Source organism: Trachymyrmex cornetzi, unplaced genomic scaffold (genome assembly GCF_001594075.2).
Source record: "Trachymyrmex cornetzi isolate Tcor2-1 unplaced genomic scaffold, Tcor1.1 scaffold230, whole genome shotgun sequence".
Classification (NCBI taxonomy): Eukaryota; Metazoa; Arthropoda; class Insecta; order Hymenoptera; family Formicidae; genus Trachymyrmex; species Trachymyrmex cornetzi.
In genome coordinates, this window is record NW_017296957.1 from 946,100 (window position 1) to 968,606 (window position 22,507).

General features: G+C 34.5%; 3 protein-coding genes across 4 annotated transcripts in view; 1 reads left to right on the forward strand and 2 right to left on the reverse strand.

Annotated features, from left to right (window-relative positions):
- The window catches only part of Src64B (Tyrosine-protein kinase Src64B), a 52,982-nt gene extending 40,375 nt beyond the window's left edge, over positions 1–12,607 (reverse strand). For both annotated transcript variants that reach the window (XM_018507233.1, XM_018507232.1), the window contains exon 1: positions 12,535–12,607. The gene's annotated coding sequence lies outside the window, so the exon portion shown is untranslated. The remainder of the gene's footprint in view (positions 1–12,534) is intronic.
- Positions 12,608–14,328: 1,721 nt separating this feature from the next.
- On the forward strand, positions 14,329–18,029 carry Uev1A (Ubiquitin-conjugating enzyme variant 1A). Its single transcript, XM_018507160.1, has 4 exons — positions 14,329–14,703; positions 16,118–16,260; positions 16,655–16,780; positions 16,863–18,029. Exons 1-4 carry the CDS (start codon positions 14,679–14,681, stop codon positions 17,001–17,003), a joined length of 435 nt encoding a protein of 144 aa, XP_018362662.1. The 5' UTR covers positions 14,329–14,678; the 3' UTR covers positions 17,004–18,029.
- Positions 18,030–18,939: 910 nt separating this feature from the next.
- Positions 18,940–21,987, reverse strand: Cyt-c1 (Cytochrome c1). The gene is made up of 8 exons (XM_018507273.1): positions 21,682–21,987; positions 20,714–20,761; positions 20,337–20,485; positions 20,135–20,267; positions 19,865–20,029; positions 19,616–19,729; positions 19,361–19,495; positions 18,940–19,284 (listed from the first exon to the last, which is right to left on the reverse strand). The coding sequence occupies exons 1-8, from the start codon at positions 21,760–21,762 to the stop codon at positions 19,174–19,176; spliced, it is 936 nt and encodes a 311-aa protein (XP_018362775.1). The 5' UTR covers positions 21,763–21,987; the 3' UTR covers positions 18,940–19,173.
- Positions 21,988–22,507: the final 520 nt, after the last annotated feature.

A 22,507-nucleotide genomic window follows, 5' to 3' on the forward strand; every position in this document is an offset into this window, starting at 1 on the left:
CGGCGGCAACGTATTTGCGCACACGGCGACTGACACCCGGCTTGCTTGCCTGCCTGCCTGCCTACCGGCCGGTCGACGAACAGCCATACTTCGTCATTTATTTCCTTTTTCTGTTCCCTCTTTCTCTCGGGAGAGCGCAATAACCTTTCAGCCTCTGCTCTCACTTCGGAAGAACGCTGGTTGCTCTTCAGAAAAACAGATACCTCGCTCTAGCCTCCACGCGTCTCCCCCGTGATGCATCAAGGTGCGAGGGCTGAACTAAATTTCCCTGAGAATCTCGTTTCCGCGATAGTCTACCACGTAAATGATGATAGCGGAAAATTAACAAGGAAGATTTAATACAATGCATTCATAATAGTTTATATCGTGTGTTATATATGTGGGGAAATAATGCAATCTCTCTAAAATGTTGTCCAAAATGAATACCGTGATGTTGTACGAGATAGAATTAGTTTAGTAGCCGGAAATGCACGTTGCTGCAGAGATTGTTTATGTTACTCAAACTTATGTAGCACTCGAACTAATATGATAAACAAAGCCGTCCCATGTAAAGTGACGTCTTTGATTACGCGCAACTAGGTCGCGATATGTTTATTTCTTGGAATACGAATTTATTGCTGCGCACATACCAATCCACATAATTATTCAAGATTAATGCAATTAATTTACTTTTTAATTGAAGCAGTTATCGCGACCTAGTTTTTATGTTTTTTTTATGTTTGCCTCTGTGTATCAATTAAAAAATTCAGTTGCCTAATTTCTCTTGTATATTTGCTGGTAGTAAATATAATATATATATATTAAAACATATATATAAACACAAAGAAAATATAAATAAATACTATTTTTCTTAAAGTAATGGTCCACGTGACAATGCCATGGGGTATTCGCCAAATTGGGTCATTAACCACTTTGAAGTCGTACGGCACCGAAATAAGATCACAAGACTTTCAACGTCGTTTAAGATGGGAGCAAACCATCCGAAGAGGGATACCCTTTTTAGATAACATCGTAGATGTCTTCGCTTTCTTTCATTCTTTTATAATGTAGGAAACTATGTTACGTAAAGTAAATTTACGTAACAAAAATTTCTTCCAAATCTGTAGCCCTTCGGAAAGAAATATCTATTCTATTTTATATTTTTATATATTTCTGAAACATTATTACAAATATATAAAATATTTTATCAAAATTATCTACAATAGAAAGCTAAACTTGTATTTATACGGTTTACTAAGAAAAATAAATAATGAATTACCTTTAGAACGTCAAAATGTATAACATAGTTACTGGCGTCTGTAATACTATCAGTGTTAAATATTTACAATATTATTGATCGTGTATGGTTTGCAACATTGATGAATTGATTTATATAGAATATTGACGGTGACTTGGAATTCTCGATTCTTGAGCATCAGTATCGCTGTGGTACTTAGGCCCAGTTTCACAACTCACGGTTAACTCTTAACCGAGGTTCAACTTATTTGTCACCTTTTTCCAATTCTAGAATTGAAAAGAGATAATGAATACGTTGAACTTCGGTTAAGAGTTAACCGTCAGTTGTGAAACTGGGCCTTAGAGAATATTCTCTACCACAAAGCAATACTGATGCTCAAGAATCAAGAAATCTGAATCACCATCAATATTCTACATCAATTTATTTATTTTAAATACACACGATCAATAACATTATCAGTATATGTTGATATTGACAGTATTATATTAATCATGCAAGGTCTGTGTTTGACTTAATTTAATTTATGTTAATTATAGAGAAAACATAAATTAGTTTCAAAAAACTGAAGTGACACAATTTATATAAAAAAGAATATTAAGTACATTTTAATAAGAATAATACAATTTTGCGGATACAACATTAAAAAAATTGAATTACTACATATTTTTAACAAAAGTTTATAATTGAGTGGATCCAATAGACCCATCGTCAACTCCGAAAGACTAAATTAATTGTAAATTTGTAAAGCGTGAATGCTCTTTATATGTTATGTTTGTAAATTAATTGTAGTGTTATGTTAATAATTTTTTTTAAATTTAAATAATTTTTATATTTCTAAGTGTGAAGTACAAAAACAAAAATTTACCAAAATGATAAAATTAGAAAAAGTTATGCTCATTAATTAGTGGAAAAGATTTTAGCATTAAAATCGGTACAATATGTCACGTAATGACATCCGTTTCAGGTCAATGTTCTATTTAAAGCACTAAAAACAATGGACGACATAGAATTACTGGCTTAACGAGTTAATATTCATGATAATCGCAAAATAAAAGTCTCGACGTTTAGCCAAGCTCCTGACGTGACTGTGTGCATGATTTCCACGTCAGCGCTGATCGAATGTGTTAGCATTAGCGCTGAATCATTAACGAGGGGACGGACCAGCACGTATAGTATACAGATATCATGGCGCCATGAGTTCGCCGGCAAACCAGATAGAATCATTCCCCACTTCTAGGGTTGCAGAATTAACCAGGAGCACCCCTCTATATATACGCTTTTCTCTCTCTCTCTCGTGTATACCCAGATGTATTCAAACGTTATACCTACATCGTCGAAACTCCCGCTTTAAAATCAATAAACAAGGCTTAACAGCTATTTTCTTTAATTTAATCAAAATATTTTAATCAAAAGTGTTTTTTCTAATATCAAAATTTTGTTACTCTCTACCTATAAAAACGTTTATATCATAATTCATTATATTTCTAGAAGAGTTGTATAAATTATTAATACTCTTCTCTAAAAAGACAAATTATCATCTATGAAAGATTATTTAAAGGAAATTATTAGCCCAAAAAAGTATATACTTATCCTGATATTATAATTATTTTAATAAATTACTTAATCGTAGTAATTTCTCTATTAATTATATACATTAAAAATTATTGTATTATTATTCAACAATTACAATCCTAAATAATTTGGTTAATCTTAAAAAATCTATTTTCTTCGTCTAGTCTTTGGATCAATGTTGTGATTTTAAGCAAGTATCTCTATTCCGCCACATTTCTTTTATAATCCAAATTTTTTTAAAAGAATCTACTCTCTTTCCTCATCCGAATTCTCCATTGTGTAATAAGAAATAATTTTGTTCTATGGGAAAGAAGAACATAGTGGTACTTATGTGACTACGATTTTCTCGTGAGAATCCACGTTGGCATCACTATGTCTCAACGAAGAATATAAGAAAATAAAGAACAACACCTATTCAAGTAAGAGAATAAAAGTAGCTGGGCAAGCGGTCGGATCCCACCATCTTCCGAGGTGCAGAAACGACTGCGGACTTTTGACGGAGCTTGAACTCGTAAAGGAGAATCGCATCAGAACGACAGAAGAATCTTAATTCCGTACGTTGCGACGTCGCGTCGGTTTAGTAACCGTGATTTTCTGCAATTTTAAACAACGAGAAATCCAAGGGAAAGAGAGAGAGAGAGAAATTTACAGTTTGACAATCTGCGCTTGCGTAATTATTTTGTTTTACGCGACTTTTGTTGCAGCTAAAAAATTATATATAAAGAAAAAAAGATTTAATTTGAAAAAAACAGTCACGCATTCAACAGATTTTATTGTGCATAATTTGCAGCAGCTATTTGAGATTCTATCATTGCATATTAAAGTTCTAATTACGAATATGTAATGTAACGCTTTCAAATAATCAATTTAATCTGTATAGCGATACGAATCTGCAGTAATATATTTCCAATTTTAAAATGCAATAGGAGTAACGGCAAATATATAATTAATTATTTTGTATAAATAAAAGAAATTAGAGATAAATGTCAGAGAAAAAGAGAGAGAAATTTTCAGAACAAGAAATAATAACAAAATTTGCGATATTTTTTACACAATATTTTAAACGTTATACGTTTTCGTTTATAGGGAAAAATATCTCCTTTTTTTGTTTATACGTATTAAAATTTAATCAATACCCTTCGCGAAAATAAAAGGGCAACCATCGTACGTCTTTCACCTTGAAAGTCACACGACAATATTGGTCGTTTCAATCGCGGGATATTAATAGAACCCAATGGGACTATCAGGATTGAAGCGACAGCGTGCTAATAATACAGCCCTACGGGATACTTATCTATTATCTCGTTATAGTCGGCATCGACTATCAAAGGAAGCATGGACTCTACAAGCACGTGAGTGCGCGTGTACAGGATATCCCTTTCTTCCTCCGATAAAAGTTTCCGTCTAAAATTGCGACATGCAAATAGCACGCGGAATTCCCCGTGTTGAGAAAGGGAGATATAGCTCGTCTATAAGTTGACCTTAATCATGCGGATGAACAGTTATCGCGAGATACCAAACGAATCACAGCATGAGTGTGATATTTCTGGAATTACGCTATAGACCAAGGATTTCCAACATGAAGCTGTTCCCTCAAGAAGCTACAGAGTTCTGCGTTTTATGGAGTCACTGCCTAAGTGGGCCAATTGATCCCGCTAATTAATAGCTGTATGAATCATGAATGAGTATATATATATATATATATATATAAAAAATAATTCTGTAGAAATTATTTTGATGGACGCTCGAGCTAATTGATGTCAAAATGTTTTGCAGCATTGCTCATAATGCTTGAACCTGCATAATTTTATCCAACAAAATTATTTTCAGATCTGTAATCTAGCTAATTTTTAGATATTTTAGCAAAATCGTTTCTTCCGTGTAGATAAGAGTATTTATAACCTACGATAGAATCTTTTCTCAACACAACTGATTAAGAGCATAGAAAAGAATGCATTACGAGTAACAGTCACCGTAAAATAACTATGTAGTAGATACGTGGATTATAAAATATAAATACAAAGCGAGAGAACACGAAAATAAATGAAATTCAGGATAGAGTACAAGAAAAAAGATTGAAGGAAACACTGTTCCAGGCGGAAGGAATTTTTCGCTATAGCGGGTCTCGGATACCGTAAATGCTAATGTGGCGTCAAATCGCGTGTACGGTGAAGAATAACGCCAGGATAGAAATCGCCAAGATATTTCACAGTCGGATAGTTAGAATTGTAACGTGATTTATTATAATTTAACGTATTCATAAAATATGCGACTGGTGTGAGCGATATACGGTAACCGCATATTGCCAGACGCGTGACGAAAGTGCAAGTGAAAGACGCGATGTGAAGAGAAGATATTTCATTTTCCGTCGTCGAGCATAAATAAAACTCGTTTCCATAAAACGTCAGGTTTATAAGGCAGCCATTCATGCGTCAGCAAGCAGCTGTTTTGGTGTATTTCATTTCGAACGTCAGTCTATATAAGGAGGTTCCCTTTTCATTCAATTATACGGTCGAAGAAACTTAATTTTAACTTTATCTAAAAATAAATAGTACATTACAGCAAATAAACGTAAAAAATTAAACGCTAATATTTTCATATATGTATATAGATATGTTACTAGAATTAAAATTTGAACTTGCCGAAATCCGTTTATAGAATGTGAAATGTGTAAAATAAACGCATAAACGGATTTAAAAATTATAAATGGATATCTACATAAAAAGAATGGGCATTTATAATTGAAAATATTCCCTTGCGCAAAATTGTATAAATAATTTGTCATAAATTTCAACTTGATATAACGTTCTCTACAGTGTACTGTATAACTTTTTAGAAACTATTCTGTCTACAATGAAATACGATATGGAACTAGCAAATAATGTTTAAACATTGCCAGGTTATTCATCGTGTAATTTCCTCTTTACAAAAAGTTTTTCAAAAAATCAGAAATATTATCTGCATAAATACAAATCGAAACGCACGACGTTTCGTTTAATCCTTTCCCTTTTCATTGCTGCGCGCGGTCTCGAGCACGTGAAACAAATTTATCTCTACATCGCGCAACCCCTTGATTAATGTTCCCCGACGATGCAATGATATCGGATACAAAATGATAACGCTCGCGTTGCATAGCAAGGTATGTGCGAGCATGGTAAAAGTTTACGATCGTTAATGCGACACACCGATCGCCATATGTGGCGATAAAACTCGTCGACCGAGGAAAACCAGCAACAATAGGCCTGTTCTTTTTGGCTGAATTTTTGCATCGGTTCATCTTTCCTCCTTTTCTTTCCTCCCGAAGAGAAAAGGAAGAAAGATGAACTGGTGCAAAAGTTCAGCCAAAAAGAACAGGCCTAATGATTTCAGGAATCTACCCTTAAGCGTTGTTACTATCCCTGTCTTTACCTGGACATCCTGTATAATATTTGCAAATGTACGGTTCTTTAGATATTAATTAATAAAACAAAAGAAGCTTTCGGCACATTTTATAAGCCGATTTTATCAATTGAAAGTGTCATTTTAATAAAATATACATGGAAATATTAACTTAATATTATGTAAGAATTTTTATTATCTCGCTTCTGACAACGGACGACGCCAGATGATGCCTTACGATGGTTTCCGCTGCCAGACAATTTTTATTGTGTTTTTTCTCTTGATGGCACAATCTGAAGTAGTAATGAGTGGAACAGTAGCTTTAAATTATCTTCTCTCTGTATGTGTGTGTGTGTGTGTGTGTGTGTGTGTCTACTGTAATATTTTTAATAGATCAGTCATAATGACTTTTTCCATTTCTCTCCTAATGAAAGTGACTATCATCTTCACCCTGGTTTCTGTTGAGTAACAATATGTGCGTTGTATAAATAGAAAATAAATGTAACGAAAATAAAAAGACTAAAATTACAATTTTTTCACTAGTCAATATTTAAATATTATTAAATTGAGAGTAATTTTTTAATTATTTTATAGAAATATTAATATGTAAAGGCTTGTAGGAAAATAGATTAGATAATAACGTCGCATCATCGCCAATCCAACAATTCGAGATTGCTCGAGAATGTCGGGATCCTATTGCTGTAGCTTGAGAAAGGAGACAGCAAATTATACGTCAGCATTGTCAGCGTTCTTCTACGAAGTTGGCCGAAGCGTGAGCGTAGACAAATATGGAGTCGAGACCGGTTCCACCAATTTAAGATTAACTTTAATCTCTAATCCATTTATTGTTAGTATTTATCTTTTTCTAATTCTTAGCAAGATTATTTACATTGGTGGAACTTTTTAGTGTGACGTAGCCTCGGCGTTTAGGGTTGCCACACACAAAATTTCGCAGCAGTGACCGTAAGACGCGAACTTAAGCCAATGAGCGAATCAGGATATTGCTTTAAATCTACGTAATCTAACGGAAATGGAAATAACAGTAAACTTATCCATAACCTCGCAATAAGGTGAATTTCAACCGGTTGAAATTCGTCTTATGGATAAGTTTACTGCTATTTCTATTTCTGTTGGATTAAGTAGCCCTAAAGCAATATCCTGATTGGTTAATCGTCTTATGGTCACTGTTGCGGAATTTTGTGTGCGGTAGCCCTTACCGATGCTACCGCTTGTTTTCTCTTCCCTTCATATAATGTATGCCGTAAGCGTCTGTAAAATGGCATCCCTAGCAACGACTCGGCACGAAGTCAATTTACCGCTATACAAATAGGCCGAGAAATAAACATACACGATTTCACTACCAATACTAATAATGTTTCCGAGACTACCAATACAAAAGTCGCTTTAGACGCGCTGAGCGGGTAATTAGCATCCGCCACAAGACAGGCGACACGAATTCATTGAAAAGCAAGTAGAATTTCATCGTTAATGCGTACAGAATTCTAAGAGATATCGTTATTGAATGTCATCGAATGAATAATATCTAATTTGTGCAGGGAGAGAATCGAGTATATTTTATAGAAAAATATTTCAGCTGCGCGCAAGACGTTATTTATGACACCTTTAAGTATCTATAATAACGAACGATATGCGATGTAAAATATTGGAATAGCCATTCAACTGTTACGGCAACACACATGAAGTATGCTCACCAAAACGATCATGCACGCGTTCACGGGGAAAAAATAAAGCTCATATCGAAAAGAAGAGAAAACGAGATCCAATATGTATGGAAGAGCACTCGAACCATAGAAAGAGCACTATATATATTAATACTATCATACAAACATTTTATACAATAACGACTGCCAGTCCCGATTGCTATAACGTCAAATAGAATAAAGGATTAAAGTAAAAAGATGCACTCTTCGTGCAGAAGAAATGATTGATAATGCTTCAAGCATCAATAGCACATAATTCTACATAATCATACATCAGTATACAAAATCTCGTAGGTTACTATATCAAAATTATCAGTAAATCTGAACATATCTCATAAAATGTAAATTCTGTACATGTAAATTAGAAGTTAAAAGCGTATAGAAAAGCAATTAAAAAATAACGAGCGCAAATTGCACGTATCGAGCGTGCGATCTTTCGACTTTCGCGAAGTTAATCAGATTCAATTAATTGGACCCAGGTAATTGAAGATCGTTTGAGATTAAGATCAAGAAGTTTGTACGGCATTTAACATGTTAAGGAAGTTGTTGTACTGTTTCGTGTGAAACGCAGCTTCTACTAAGCTCGCGGCAAATTCGCGGTCGCCAATTTCTCACCGGACCTTCTCTCTATCTTTCTGTCTCTCTCTCTCTCTCTCTCTCTCCCTCTTTCTTTCTTTATCTCTCTCTTGCATGCGATATTTATCCCACAAGGATGCACGGTGACGCGTGCAATTTCCGATGGAAGCGAGAACTCGCCGCCAACGTGATTTAAAGGTTAAGCCGAGGTTGGCCGCGCGCGCGGTCGGCCAATCGACCGTAAGGGCTTCGTGGTTAAACTTAAATCAGACCTGCATTTAAGCCGGCCTCGATCGAGCGCTTGTTACATTCAATTCTCGCCCGCGTGCATCTGGAGGGCCGATTAGGACACTCAGTACCCAACGACAGTTTCAGCTCTGTCTAGCTACAACGACGAATAAATTATCGGAATGATGTAGGGAATATAAAAGTATCTTGATATCGAAAAGAATCTGATTGTAATGAAAACAAATCGCATATTATATCAAGTATTATATCAAATTTAAAAAAATAATGGATGTTTGTATAACGTTCATTACTATCAGTGTAGATGCTTAATTTTAATCTTGGTTTAATTTATTCTTGTTTTTAATTCTTAAAACTAGAGAAAGATAAATTAAATTGAGATTAAAGTTAATTTACATTGATAGAAACGGATATAGAAATAATAATGCTGGTGTAATAATCAGTGCTGGGAAAAATTGAAATAAAATCAATAGAAATATTTATTTAAGGGATGAATCTATAAAATAAAAATACTATTTGCAATAAGTGTATTTTGCGTAGCAAATATATAAAAAGGGCAAATAATATTTATTATTTACATCAACATTTACTTGAAACAAAATATTTATTTGACATTTTGCTACTTCATGGTTAAATAAATTTTTTTATTTTCTATTTTTTATTTACTATTTTCTATTTCTTAACAATACAAAACAGAAAATAATAAAATAAAAACAGAACATGTTGTGCCCTTGGGTTAGGTGCACCTCGACAAATGATTCGGAATCCACGGAAACTGCACTCATTATATTATTTTATTAATATTTTTTTTTATTAAAAACAGCTAGATAACCAATCACAAGTAAATTTATTTTGAAATATGCCCGTAGAGAAACAAATTACATCTATATTTCTATGTATCTATGAAGTATGTGCTATTTTTTATTTCATTTTTACTATTTTCTGTTTTACGAGTATATCTGTTAAGAAAATAGAAAATAGAAGAATTTATACAACAATAAAATTTCGAAATGTCAAATAAATATTTCAAATAAATGTAAATAATAAATACCATTTGCCTTTTTTATATTTAACAAAATACTTTAATAGTATTTTGAAACGTATCCTATAAATAAATATTTCTATTAAATCTATTTCAATTTTTTCTCTGCACCAAAAATATGTATTTACTATCTTCTATTTCAACCATTTTTCCCAGGTAATATTATATTTCGCTAATACACATAGAAAAATATCAATTTATTAAGAAAAATGATTACTCAGTTTACTTTTTTTCTTTTAAATAACAATTATCTTTAACAAAAATTATTTTCTTAATAATAGTTTTAAAATATATTTATTACATATCAAAAAAAAATCTCATTATCATGCACTAAAACAAGAATTTGTTTTAAAAAATATTATAAAATTTTATTGAATAAATGATTTTATAATATAAAGTTTATATGATAAACAAATCGAATTTGTTTTAATTTAATAATCTTGGTTAAAATATTAAATAATACTATGATCGATTCAAAATATATTTTGAATAAATTTGATGCTGATAAATTTATAATAAATTTGTGGATGTGTAAAGTTTTGAAATACTTAAAAAAACATTAGATATTTAATATTTGACTACAGTACGTATTTTTCTGTGTGTACAGTCAGATTTGAAAAATTTGCAGATTACGTTACATTTTTAATAGTTTTATTCAATGTAGTGTGTATTGCAACTATATATATACACAAAATATATTAAAGAAACCAATTGAGTGTTTCGAATAATGAATTCTATATTTTAAATTCCAGATTTTTTTCAGATTTTTAATATTCTGTACTCTATTCTAAATAATAATTATACATCAATTAAGTAAGAAAAACCTCAACTACGTCAAAGTTAGATATAACTGAACATATGTATGTGTCGCGTGATAACGCGGCGAGCATGTAGATAAGAGGATGCAATCGTTTTATTGAGGTATATATATTTCGAAGAGATTTCAATTCTATCTTGGTCGTGGATTACCTTATTTCTTATATATTTTTCAGCGGTATAAAATGCAAATTTAGGCTTAGAAAGTTAATAAAAGAAATATCGAGAGAGAGAATACGACACTTACAATACTCTTCCATTTACCCGATTAAATGCTCCGTGAACCATCGGCCAAATTCGAATGCACATAAATTATGGTTAACGCAAGAAAACCATGTCGGTCTCAGACACATAATGTAGAGGATAAAACAATCCTTCCTCGAGGAGGGTTTCTCCTTCGGATGCGATTAGCCGGATACGCCCTTCTGATAGGAAAACAAAGCCTGCTTCGAGAGAGGATCCTTCCCTCACTTTCCACGAGTTACTAATAGTTACAGCGAACACACAGGTATGGTCAGAACATACAAATGACAATTGACGATTGTAGACTCTTTATAATTTTAACGATCACGTGAATGCACTGATCAATGGCTAATAATCGATGCAAAGTAACAGCCAATCGTGTTGCTATGCAATGACATCAATATCAATATAGCAACCTAATATAAAGGATGAGCACGTTTCTGATGTTCTTGACATTATTTAAAGAATATTTTTATGCACGATCGAATCAGGTGATTGAAAGAAAAAACTTTAAGACTTTATTTTAAGATAACTGCTCGATTAAACATTTATTAACTAAATATTTTCAAATAAAAATGTTACGTAAAGTAATCATCTTCAATTTTTTCGGAATAGTTTTTGTACATTTTTACATTACGTGCCTTTTGGGTTCTTTCCACCACGGTCTCGGTAATTATCGCCTTTAATGGAGGTTTCTTTTTAGGACAGCTGCTGATGTAAAAAGCTGTTAACTAAATATTTTACTTTGCGCAAAGTAATCATTTTCAATTTTCTCGAAATAGTCTTCTTCTCTTCTCTTTTTTTGCCCCTTTCCGCCACTTTCGATAATTATCACGTTTAATGGGTTTCTTTATCGAGGGACAGTCAATAATGACATCTGCCAAACGGATAACAATACCAAGGACATCTCACGTGTATTTCTACCTGCAAATTAACTTTAACCTTGGTTTAACTTACTCCTCATCCTTTTTCTAATTTTTAGAACTAGAGAAAAATAATAGAGAGTCAATTGAATCAAGATGAAAATAAAACTACATTAGCAGAAACATCTCAAGGTGTTTTGTACGAACGTCCGTTCAAGGTATTAAAAAAATCTCATTTTACCTTATCACGAAACCAATTACACTTATTCGTAATCATTTGCAAGTGTGGTAATAACGTGATAGTAACAACGATCAATGTCAGGAACGTCCCCCATCGCGTATAAATGTAACGCCCCCATGCAAGCGAGACGCTGTCTCTTTCTCTCTCTCTCTCTCTCTCTCTCTCTCTCTTTCTCTCTGTCTCCCTCCTCCTCTCTCTCTCTTATTCGCGATCGAAAACAACAGATCCGACGTCGCCTAATGGAGAGAGTACCGATTTACCGTACTCCGCCTTCGCGTCGCTCGTCCGAGGGTCGACAATTCGTCGGGAATTGAACGGTTCCGGCGAGCACGAAGGACGAAATCCGGAGACTCGTTCGGACCTCGTGCCGAGCGAGGGGTCAATGGCGTATTTACGTTTGTTTATTATGATGATGGTTCTTCCGGGAAGCTGGAGTCGTTGGAAAGTCGGCGCTTCTTGCGCGATCGCGACATTCGCGACAACAACGACGACGACGACGACGACGATGACGGCGACGCGATAAAGGACGAGTACCTCCGCACCAGCCACGGAATTAAAACACAAACACAATAAAACCGTTATCGGTTATATATACTCACCGCTCCTCGCGTTGACCGCTGCTCCTCTTCCACCGCGTGTCTCCTCCGTCTCTTCACGGTCGTGCCACCCCTCGGGTAATCCACGGCGACGCTGGACGCGTACGAGGCCCAGGACTCCGGGAACGTCGGTCGTGGGGTGGGCTAGTGATTGTCCGTCGTCGTACGGCGCGTCTCTACCGCGAGCACGAAACCGACGGCCACACGGCGCATCGCGCGCGCACGACGCTCGACGAGATGCACCCACGGAACGCGAACTGACAGCTATCGCGCGCCGTTCATTATCGGTGGGGAAGAGAGAAGAGAACCACCTTCACCTGCGCTCGCGCCGCTCACGACTGCTCCGCTACTCCGCTACCTCCGCTCTTGCTCTTGCGCGCGACCGGCCGGCAACGGGCAACCAACGGCCACCAACGGCGCCGATACACAGTGGTCCGCACTCCGCGCTACTCCGCTCACCGCACGCTACCGGCTACCCTCCTCCCCCAAACCGATCCGCTCTTCGTTGCTTTCGTCACCGTCAGTACCGTCACCACCTTCGCGAGGCACCGCCAATAGTACCAGCACTGCCTCGCGTTCGACCAATCGGTGTCTCGCTACTCGCTATTGCGATTCTCGTTTGCAACTCCGCCATAACGTTACGCCATATGATTAGGCGCGCCAAAGTCTGAAAGTGCAATTTCTTTTCTTGATTGAGGAATAAAAAAAGATGGAATGAAGGCGAATAGCTATTGCTTTATTATTATTATACGACTTAGCTGTTACGAATCGTTTCATTTTATTATTTGTCTCGGGAAAATATGTACGCTATATTCAAATGAGAATTCATTCCTCTGAAGTAACTCTTGATATAATAGAGAACATTTTGCCGTTATTGGATAATTTCACGAACCTAATTAATTGTTGAAAATATTTATTGAGTGATAAATTGAAACTTTTTCAATGAAAAGAACTGGTGCACAATGAAAATAATTGTATATAAAAAAATATCAAAATCAGATTTAATTATTATGATGATCAGCCTAGATCACCTTTTGTTTTAAAATATATATGTATGTACGTTTTCTAAAAAAACTTGTGAGGCCTGTTTTTTATTGTACAGCTGGCCTACCTTGCATTCGCCAAACTTATTAAATATATATGTATCTATTTCACTTTAATGATATATGTAACAATATCAAGTGTAACATTGCAAATAACAATGACTGAATATTAATTGGTTTTTAAAATTTGTAGAGGTAAGTTGCTGATTGACGGAAAATTTCTAATTTCTTGCGGTTTTATATTGGCTTATAAAACTTAGAGTAAATTTCTAATGAATCTAACCGATCAATAACAGATTTTACTGGATCTCCTGTCGCATTTAATGTCGCGTGACTCTTGGAGGGCAGTGAGAGCGAGAAATGAACAAAGTAGACTGTAGACTAGACGATAGAACTGTCTTCGTCAGCGGTGGAACCACGAACGGAGCGACGCAAATCGTCAAATCCGGGATGCGTCAACCCACTTTGGCGCTTACAATACTCACGAGAATTATTTATCCCTGTTCAACATTCGATAAGCAACAAGGATGAAATGATTCCATAAGTCCGGATCTACAATAGGTGTTTTAAGCCTTAAGCCGTAAGAAATTGACCAACTACAGTCAAATGTGAGGAGAATAATTGATTGTGATTCGTCCATTTCTTATGGCTTAAAGCTTAAAAATCTATTGTAGATCCGAGGTAATCGGTCGCGGGCGTAAAGGCCGTAAAGTAGAACGCGCCTCCGGTGGCGAGGCGCGTGCGATTCACCCACGAACAACGAATGCGACGGACGTGATCTAGAGAGCGACTAGTCCGTGGGGAAAACGGGCGATCTCTCGCGCGGAGCGGAGCGCGGAGCGGAGGTTGGCTGAATTCTCTCGCGGAGCGGAGTGTATTTTCGTTTATCGAGTGGACACGGCCGACACGGCACACACACGCTCCCCTTGGTCGCAGCGCGCCGGATTACCGCCGAACGTCCGACGGGTGATGAGAAGCTCGCGCCGCAGTTAAAAAGGCCGCGCCAAGCTCCACGTGAGGTGACTCGTCCGCGTACAGTGCACGTTCGCCCCGCTGTACTTTAGGGGGAAAAAAAATACAGTGCCTCGCCAGAAATACGAGATCATGGCGGTGCCCAACAGCGGTGTAGGTGAGTTATTTTATTTGAACGGCCCGTAAACATCCGGGTAGATTCTCCTCCTCGTTCCTCTCCCTTTTAATCGGATAATGAGACCCCCGAGGTGGGACGATGCGACGATTGTCGGACCCGGCACTCTCGCGCTACGCTAATTGACAGAGGATGGCAAGGATACCGCGAGCCGCCCGTATTTCTCGTTTAACGAGTCATCGAGATGGTAGACTCGATAGTACATCCGTTGCGAGTCGGTATCATCCTCCCGCGGTATCGCGGACTCTTCTCGGAATCCCCGATGACTCGAAAAATCGCAACGGCGAAAAGGTTAACCATGCTCAAGTCCTACCCATAACCTGTATCGGCGCGAATATCGCGCGGGTACGTTTCAGCTGTTATGATTGTATTATAATTACTGTGTTAATAAATGCAACTATATGCCGCAACAAATCTTGTCTTTTAAAATAGATTTACGATCTTCAAGGTTATTTATTTAGAATCTAAGATCTAATGAATTATGATGATATAAGATTATACACTTATTAGATTGTACAGCTGACTATAAGTATAAAGCACCCTGAAAAATTGACGTAAACGTTTTATATCTAATGAAAAATAAGTTAAAGTTATGTTGAGAAATAATAAGTGTTATACCTACACCTTCCTGGTATACAATGTTTATTTGTATGACAATTTTAATATATTATTTTCCTTTGATTTTATTATTGCTAGTATTCTTTTGAAGGAGTAATTTGAGGATATTTTGTATTTATGATCAAGTATGTTATCCCACATAATGTTTCTCCAAAGAATATTCTGGGAAATGTAGATGTCTTCAGAATGTAAAAAGTTAGGCTATAAGAAAGATCTGTGATTAAGATGTTTCTCGGAGATTGTATTATGTAAGATAAAATTCAAGGATTTCAGAGACTCTCTTTATAATTTCTTAATCTCTAGCTTATAAACCGAATATATGCGAAATGAGGCTCAAGGTCAAACTTATATTAATTACAGCCATGTTCTAATATAGGATGATTTACAAGAGACACAGATACAGTGAATCATTACTCCTTATGGGCTTTCTACAATAAGCCATTACCTAAGCTTAAGTCTTAAGCCGTAAGAAATCGACTAATCACAGTCAAATGTTAGAAGAATAATCAACTATCAATGATCAATTTCTTAGCTTAAGATTTAAAGCTTAGGTAATAATTTATTGTAGAAAGTGCATTATTGTTTGCCAATGATAAACAAAAATGAAGTGACACTGTCTTTTGCTGAAAAGCACCAATCACACTATCAGTTCTTAAAATATATAATTTACATTATATATAAGATAGATTTTCAATACTGGCAGTGTATGTCTGAATACAATTTACGAGTTGATTGCTCTTACACCGAGCCATACATTACCCTTCAAATCATGTTTCAGTTATGCCCCGAAATTTTCGGCTCCTAGAGGAGCTGGAACAGGGCCAGAAAGGTGTGGGTGATGGCACGATCAGTTGGGGTTTGGAAAACGATGATGACATGACCCTCACGCATTGGACTGGTATGATAATTGGACCACCTAGGGTAAGATACTTTTTACTAGTGTCGTTTGTCATCGTTGCGCTAACACGAATCTGTATCATCTTTTTATATATAATATAAATTTGCTTTCAAGAAAATTTAAATACAAACTAATCTACATTGCGATACTTATGTTAAATATATTTTTTACTTTTCTCACATCAATATCAGATAAAATTTCCGTGACGCTTAAATGAATAATTGTTAAAAACAATTTTTATAAATAGTTTGAATATTAATAACAATTATATATATTATATCGTTAAAATATTCATATATTGAAACAAAAATATGACTGTAAGAATTAACTGCATCAAAATGTGATACTACATAAATATTAAAGCTTGAAGAAATATTTTGTTGATATATATATAATTAATAATATCATATCTTTTAGACACCATATGAAAATAGGATGTATAGTTTGAAAATTGACTGTGGTCAAAGATATCCAGATGATGCCCCTAATGTAAGATTTTTAAGCAGAATCAATATGAATTGCATTAACAGTGCCACTGGAGCTGTAAGTATACAAAATTGCAGTGTACATTTATATTAAGATATAGAACATATGTACTTAATACAACATGAAATTTTCATACAAGGTGGATAATCGCAGCGTTCCAGTCCTTGCAAAATGGCAACGAGAGTACACAATTAAAACAGTTCTTCAGGAACTCCGTCGTTTGATGACGTTGAAGGAAAATATGAAACTTTCTCAGCCTCCGGAAGGCAGCACTTTTTAGCCTAACCGTATGAACAGAGATATCTTCCTTTTTGCAATAGCATGAGGCGAGATTTAATAAAGGTACCAAATAATATTAAAAGGGTGCCCGCTGAAAATATATGTTAAAAAAGAAATTAAAAAACACGAAAAAAAAACAGCTTTGTGAAAGAAAGGAGGTAATAGCTTGGAAAGTTGAATGAGTGTACCGAGTTCATGTATAGATTAGATAGAAAAAAATGACAAAAACGCATTTGTCAAGCACAGCTGGTTCTTTGTCGGAATTTTTCACTAAAAGTAGCAGTATTTTCCTGGAACCCTGATTTCATTGCATATAACGACATCATATTCGCGCACGAGATAATCCAATATGGATACGAATTGATTTAAGAAAACTTTGCTCCAGCTTTTCAAGCTAGTACAATGTAAAGCGGAAAAAATCCATATTTTGAATCTTAAAAAAACTGGAGACACAGTCTATGTAATAAAAATGAATAATCAGTAAGAATAACTTATGCCTTTAAAGTTTTTTAATGAGAGAAGAAGAGTAACGTCTGGTATTGCCGTTATAAGATTTCTCTTCTGTTTGCGCGCAAGTGCCATTTCATCTCTTGCAGAGATGTCTCTCTCTCAATGCTGCGGTAGAAAATTTGTGAATTTTGGACTATCGTAAATCTGTATGGCTATTTTACTTTTCCGTGCTGCATATACTGTTTAAACTAGCGATTTACAATGAAATAACGTACATGTCTGAGAAATTATGTCCTTAAAAAAACGGCCTCTCTCTCTTTCACGCTAAACGAATTGCGTTTCGTAATTGATGAGGAGACGTCGCTTTGTAATGCATGCATAAATTTAATTTGTAATATCTCGTATATAGCGAACAATACATACAATGCTGCATGGTAAAGTACATCAATGTATGAAGCATCGTGTGAATGATGAGATCTTTTAGTCGATATCATATTTAGACATATTGAAAGTATACTACTTACCAATGTGTATTTGATTGTTAACATGCAACAAGATTATAAAGTATGCAGATAAATAATGCTTACTATTTGACCCAAAAGCTTCATGATTGATGTATTATGTGAATATTAATTTTGTTATAATTCTCTGAATCATATCTAATTCCTAACAGTACTTTGTAAAGTACAGGAGTTGCGTATTATAAATCAATTTATTTTAATCTTTAGTGCAATCACAACTATAAATTCATATTGTTGCTGAAAATCGAATTATATGCAGTTTATTAATGATTGATGATGTTTAAGTAAATATGTTCCAGCAAGAAAATAATTGTTATTACAATGTCATCTCAAGATTTATATTATTCAATTAATCGAAAGGATGTTTTATATCTAAAGTTCCACCAAAGTAGATTTTGAAATATTTCCACGTTTGATTGTATAAATATTTTCTGATTACCCGAACGAAAATTATACATACCTCTTTATCCGCTTTGCATTTCAGTATTACACTATCGATAATATAATAGTGTAATTTATAAATCATCCTATTAAAAGAATAACAAGTTATAGCTCCATGTGGACGAAAACAAGCTTAAGGAGAATAAAGTGATTTCCTTAGAAGTAAGCGTTTCCTGTGTTTCTTACCCATATGTTAGCGACTTTCTTTTAACTTTTAAATAAATCGTTGCTTTATTGAAATTAAATGACTTTGTAACATATTCAGATTTTTGCAGATATTTTATCCTTTATCTTTGAAAATAAGTTGGATGAAAACTTTTAATTGAAATAATTTGTAAAAAATATTGCATAATCGCATAATAAAAACTAAAAACTTACCAAAAATAAATAAGAATATATTCAGTTAGTTAAAATATATATCCTTTGATCTTGTAGACTTAAATATGTCCATAAATACTCTATCATTTTGTGAGTTGCTTAAAATTGTAAATAAATCATGTGTCTCATCAAGGGAATGGACATTGCTTATGTTTAACAATTTATTTAAATCAGACGATGACTCCATTTGGTATAACTATGTACAATGTTTAATTTAATAGATTTTGGTAGTGATGACAAATTGACAGTTCTCGTCAAATATATGAATAAGTTTAAATCTTCAGAGAGGAGCCACAACTTGCCGGATACATTGTTTAAATTGCGAAACTACATTCTGATACCAGCACAAAAGCTAACATCACGGCGTCAATTTCCAAGTGGCTAACGATATTTTTTGGGAACAAACATTAGTTTTGTACTCTTTACAGTCGACCACTTATGTCGCTTAAAGTAGTATGAAGTAACCAAGAGAATTGCAAATATTCCAAGACCCTATAAATAATCAACATTAAAATAATTAAGATAAAATGATAAAGTAAAATAAAATTCGCAGTGATATTCAGTTCACCTTAATAGTCATTTGTTTTCGTTCATCAAATTCATGATTGGCAGTCCACATTAGGAATGTGGTAATATCTTTTGTTACTTGAGAAGCAGTTGCTGGAGTACCATCTTCATATTCTAAGACTTCGTTATAAATAGCCTGTATGAAGGAATATATATAGAATTGATTTATTATTATTTTTATTATTATTAATGGATGTACTAAGTTCAGTCGCTAATTGAATCAGCTTTAATATAAAAAAAAAAGTGAATGACTCACCTGTGCCATACCAATAGCACCACCTGGAAAATATGGATTGAAATATTGTCCTTCCCTTAAAGTTAGACCAGCTGGTGCATCACAATATCCGGTTAGCAAAGAGAAAACGTAGTTCTGAAATATATGTAAAATATATTTTTAATTAAGTTGTACTAATAAAGTATTTTTATTAAAAATTTCAATGAAAATCCATTAAAATATTAATTTCTTAATTGCACAAATTCTATATATTATTAAAAATTTACTTACCTCTCCATTGTGTCTGGCATTTATTATGTAAGATAAATCAGGTGGATAAGCACCATTGTTTGATGCCCTGGCAGCTTCTTCATTCGGATATGGAGATGGCACATAATCGTACAATTTTCCTGGACGTTTATAATATTCTCCAACTTCGTTAGGGCCATCTTCTATCTGTGTATCACATAGAAGTTTGTTACTATATTAAATCTTGTATTTTACACATACGAGTTATAAACATACGAGATATTTTTCGTAGTAATATTATAAAAGATGTACCATGACTTCTTCCGCGAGAGCTTTGGCTTCTGCTTCGGTATGAGTAACATCAATAAGGTGACGGTATGCCACATATTGCAAACTGTGACAAGCTGCACATACATTCTTGTAGACCTCCCATCCTCGTCGCATGCTACAAAATTAGATTAATAACAACAATAACACATATGCATAATTCATTGTTAGTATTTAAAAATTATACCTAGCATGATCTAATGAATTGAACCATCCATAAAAATCCCATTTATACGTTGGAGGATGAGCTATCAAATCAGCAGCTCTTACCGAGCTATCTAAAGCATAGATCAAGGCACTAATGCCTCCGGCAGTTACTCCTAAGCATGTTAATAACTGTAATTAAAAATGTTACAAATAGGTTTCGTCATTTTTTTTATAACATAGTTTGTATAATATTGTCACATATTATACAACATTGTTGTATATTGAAAATATAGGTAAAACTGTAGTCCTAACTTACTAATATATGCAGTTTGAACGAACGCAAAATTGATTTTGATATTAAAGGGATTGGATATGGTTGGGATATCTCTTCAACCAAGCTAAATTAAGTTTACATACCACTTTCCGACTCCTAGGCCATTCTTTTATAGTGGAAAAATTACTGGTCTGCAAAAACAAAATTTAAAGTTTAAGTGTAAAAAGTTTAACATATTCTACAATGGGAAGAAAACTATTTGCAATGTTACTCTATACATATCTTTCATATTTCTATTTTCTTCTTTCCTTCATATACAGTTAATTTGATTTTACTATAATTATTTAAAAAATGTTTAAATATACATCTCTTTTAATTATTTACAAAAATATATATATATTTCTTATTTATATACCATTAAAAATAATTGTCATAAAATATTCACAAAAGATATATCTTTTGTATATCAAATACAAATCGAACAATGTCTATCTAATGATTGAAGTTAAAGATTAATATATATATGCTCTTAGATTAATATATATTCTTATAAATCTTAATATGATATAATCAAGTGAAAAAGAATATACTCTCAAACTGTTGAGCACAAGAACATTCTTTAATCAATTCAACACTGACAATTGATGACAATTGATAGCATAATTGTCTACAATTAGGCGATAAAATTCATGCATACAAATTTGTTGTGACAGCGCTCGCAAACAATGTACAGTCACTTGTGCCACTGGCCGCGAGCAATGCATTAGTAACGCATGTTTGATATCATGGCAGCATCCCGGATTTTCTCGGTATCGTTCACTATTACATAACATCTGTTGAAGTGCCGTCGAAATTGTTACCGCGTTGACGTCGTGTGCCTTCAGGCCCTTCGCCGGCGTCCCGACGTGCGAGAACGTTCCGCAGGGAACGATATTGCCGAGAAAGGAGTGACATTAGCAGCCGACAGTACTGTGCCCTCAACGCGAGGCCGCGGGTCAATATTGGTTAACATCAAGTATGTTGACATGAACGCCGCGATGCTGCGAGGATTTTCGCAAGGAAACGCATGTAGTTATTTAGAACCGTCGAATATTCGCGTTTATTTACTTACCTGGCCGATCAACGTGCCATAATTCGGTTTTAGAAGACCCGATTTACAAATCCGACCTAACGTCGCCGCCATGTTGGACATAGGTGCAATGCGTGAGGGTTATGCTAGTCAGTGTCGGTCCACTGGACGTTGATGGACGGTTGACGAAGAATTAGTCTCGTGACTGTTGCAAAAATCCTCCCGTGATTATTCCGATTTTTCGGAACGGTCGCGAGGGCCTGAGAGAGAGGTTAAAATATCAGTGGAGAGAACACCTTGAAAACGACTTCAGTCGGCGCCGTCGGCGGACCTGCGCAGGCTCGCCAACATTGCAACATGAACGATCACGCGCTTAAACTTGAATAGGTACGATAATGTGAGTTTATAATAATTTACAAGACAAAATTTTTATGTTTAAATTCATATGTATGTAATTTTTTATTATATTTACGTTATCATATTAAATTATATTTTTTTATATTATATTTATTATTACACTACACTAAATTAGTGTACATTTAAAAAAGGGTTACTTTATATAAAGTATATCTATAAAACTACTTATTGGACACAATTTTGCTAAAGGAAAAAGTTGTTTGTTTTTGCATAAAGTATCACGTCTTGTACTTCGAATGCGGGAATTTTGAATCACCCTGTATAAAGTATATCTATAATTATCAACTTTAATAATGAAATCATATATGTATATTCTGTTAAATAACGATATCATTATTGAATATTTAATTGTTCAAAATATCTCGATTTAACTTACCGATATATATAGTAGGTAGTTTATTTTTTCTATTTCTTGACCTTTTATGCTCGAATTTATTGATGCCAGAATTGA

Coding starts and splice junctions, on each gene's coding strand:
- Uev1A (XM_018507160.1), top strand. CDS start 14,679: ATGGCGGTGCCCAACAGCGGTGTAG. Junction 16,261..16,654: donor TGATAATTGGACCACCTAGG/GTAAGATACTTT, acceptor CATATCTTTTAG/ACACCATATGAAAATAGGAT. Junction 16,781..16,862: donor TTAACAGTGCCACTGGAGCT/GTAAGTATACAA, acceptor TTTTCATACAAG/GTGGATAATCGCAGCGTTCC.
- Cyt-c1 (XM_018507273.1), bottom strand. CDS start 21,762: ATGTCCAACATGGCGGCGACGTTAGGTCGGATTTGTAAATCGGGTCTT. Junction 19,730..19,864: donor ATGCCAGACACAATGGAGAG/GTAAGTAAATTT, acceptor CATATATTTCAG/AACTACGTTTTCTCTTTGCT. Junction 19,285..19,360: donor GAAAACAAATGACTATTAAG/GTGAACTGAATA, acceptor GATTATTTATAG/GGTCTTGGAATATTTGCAAT.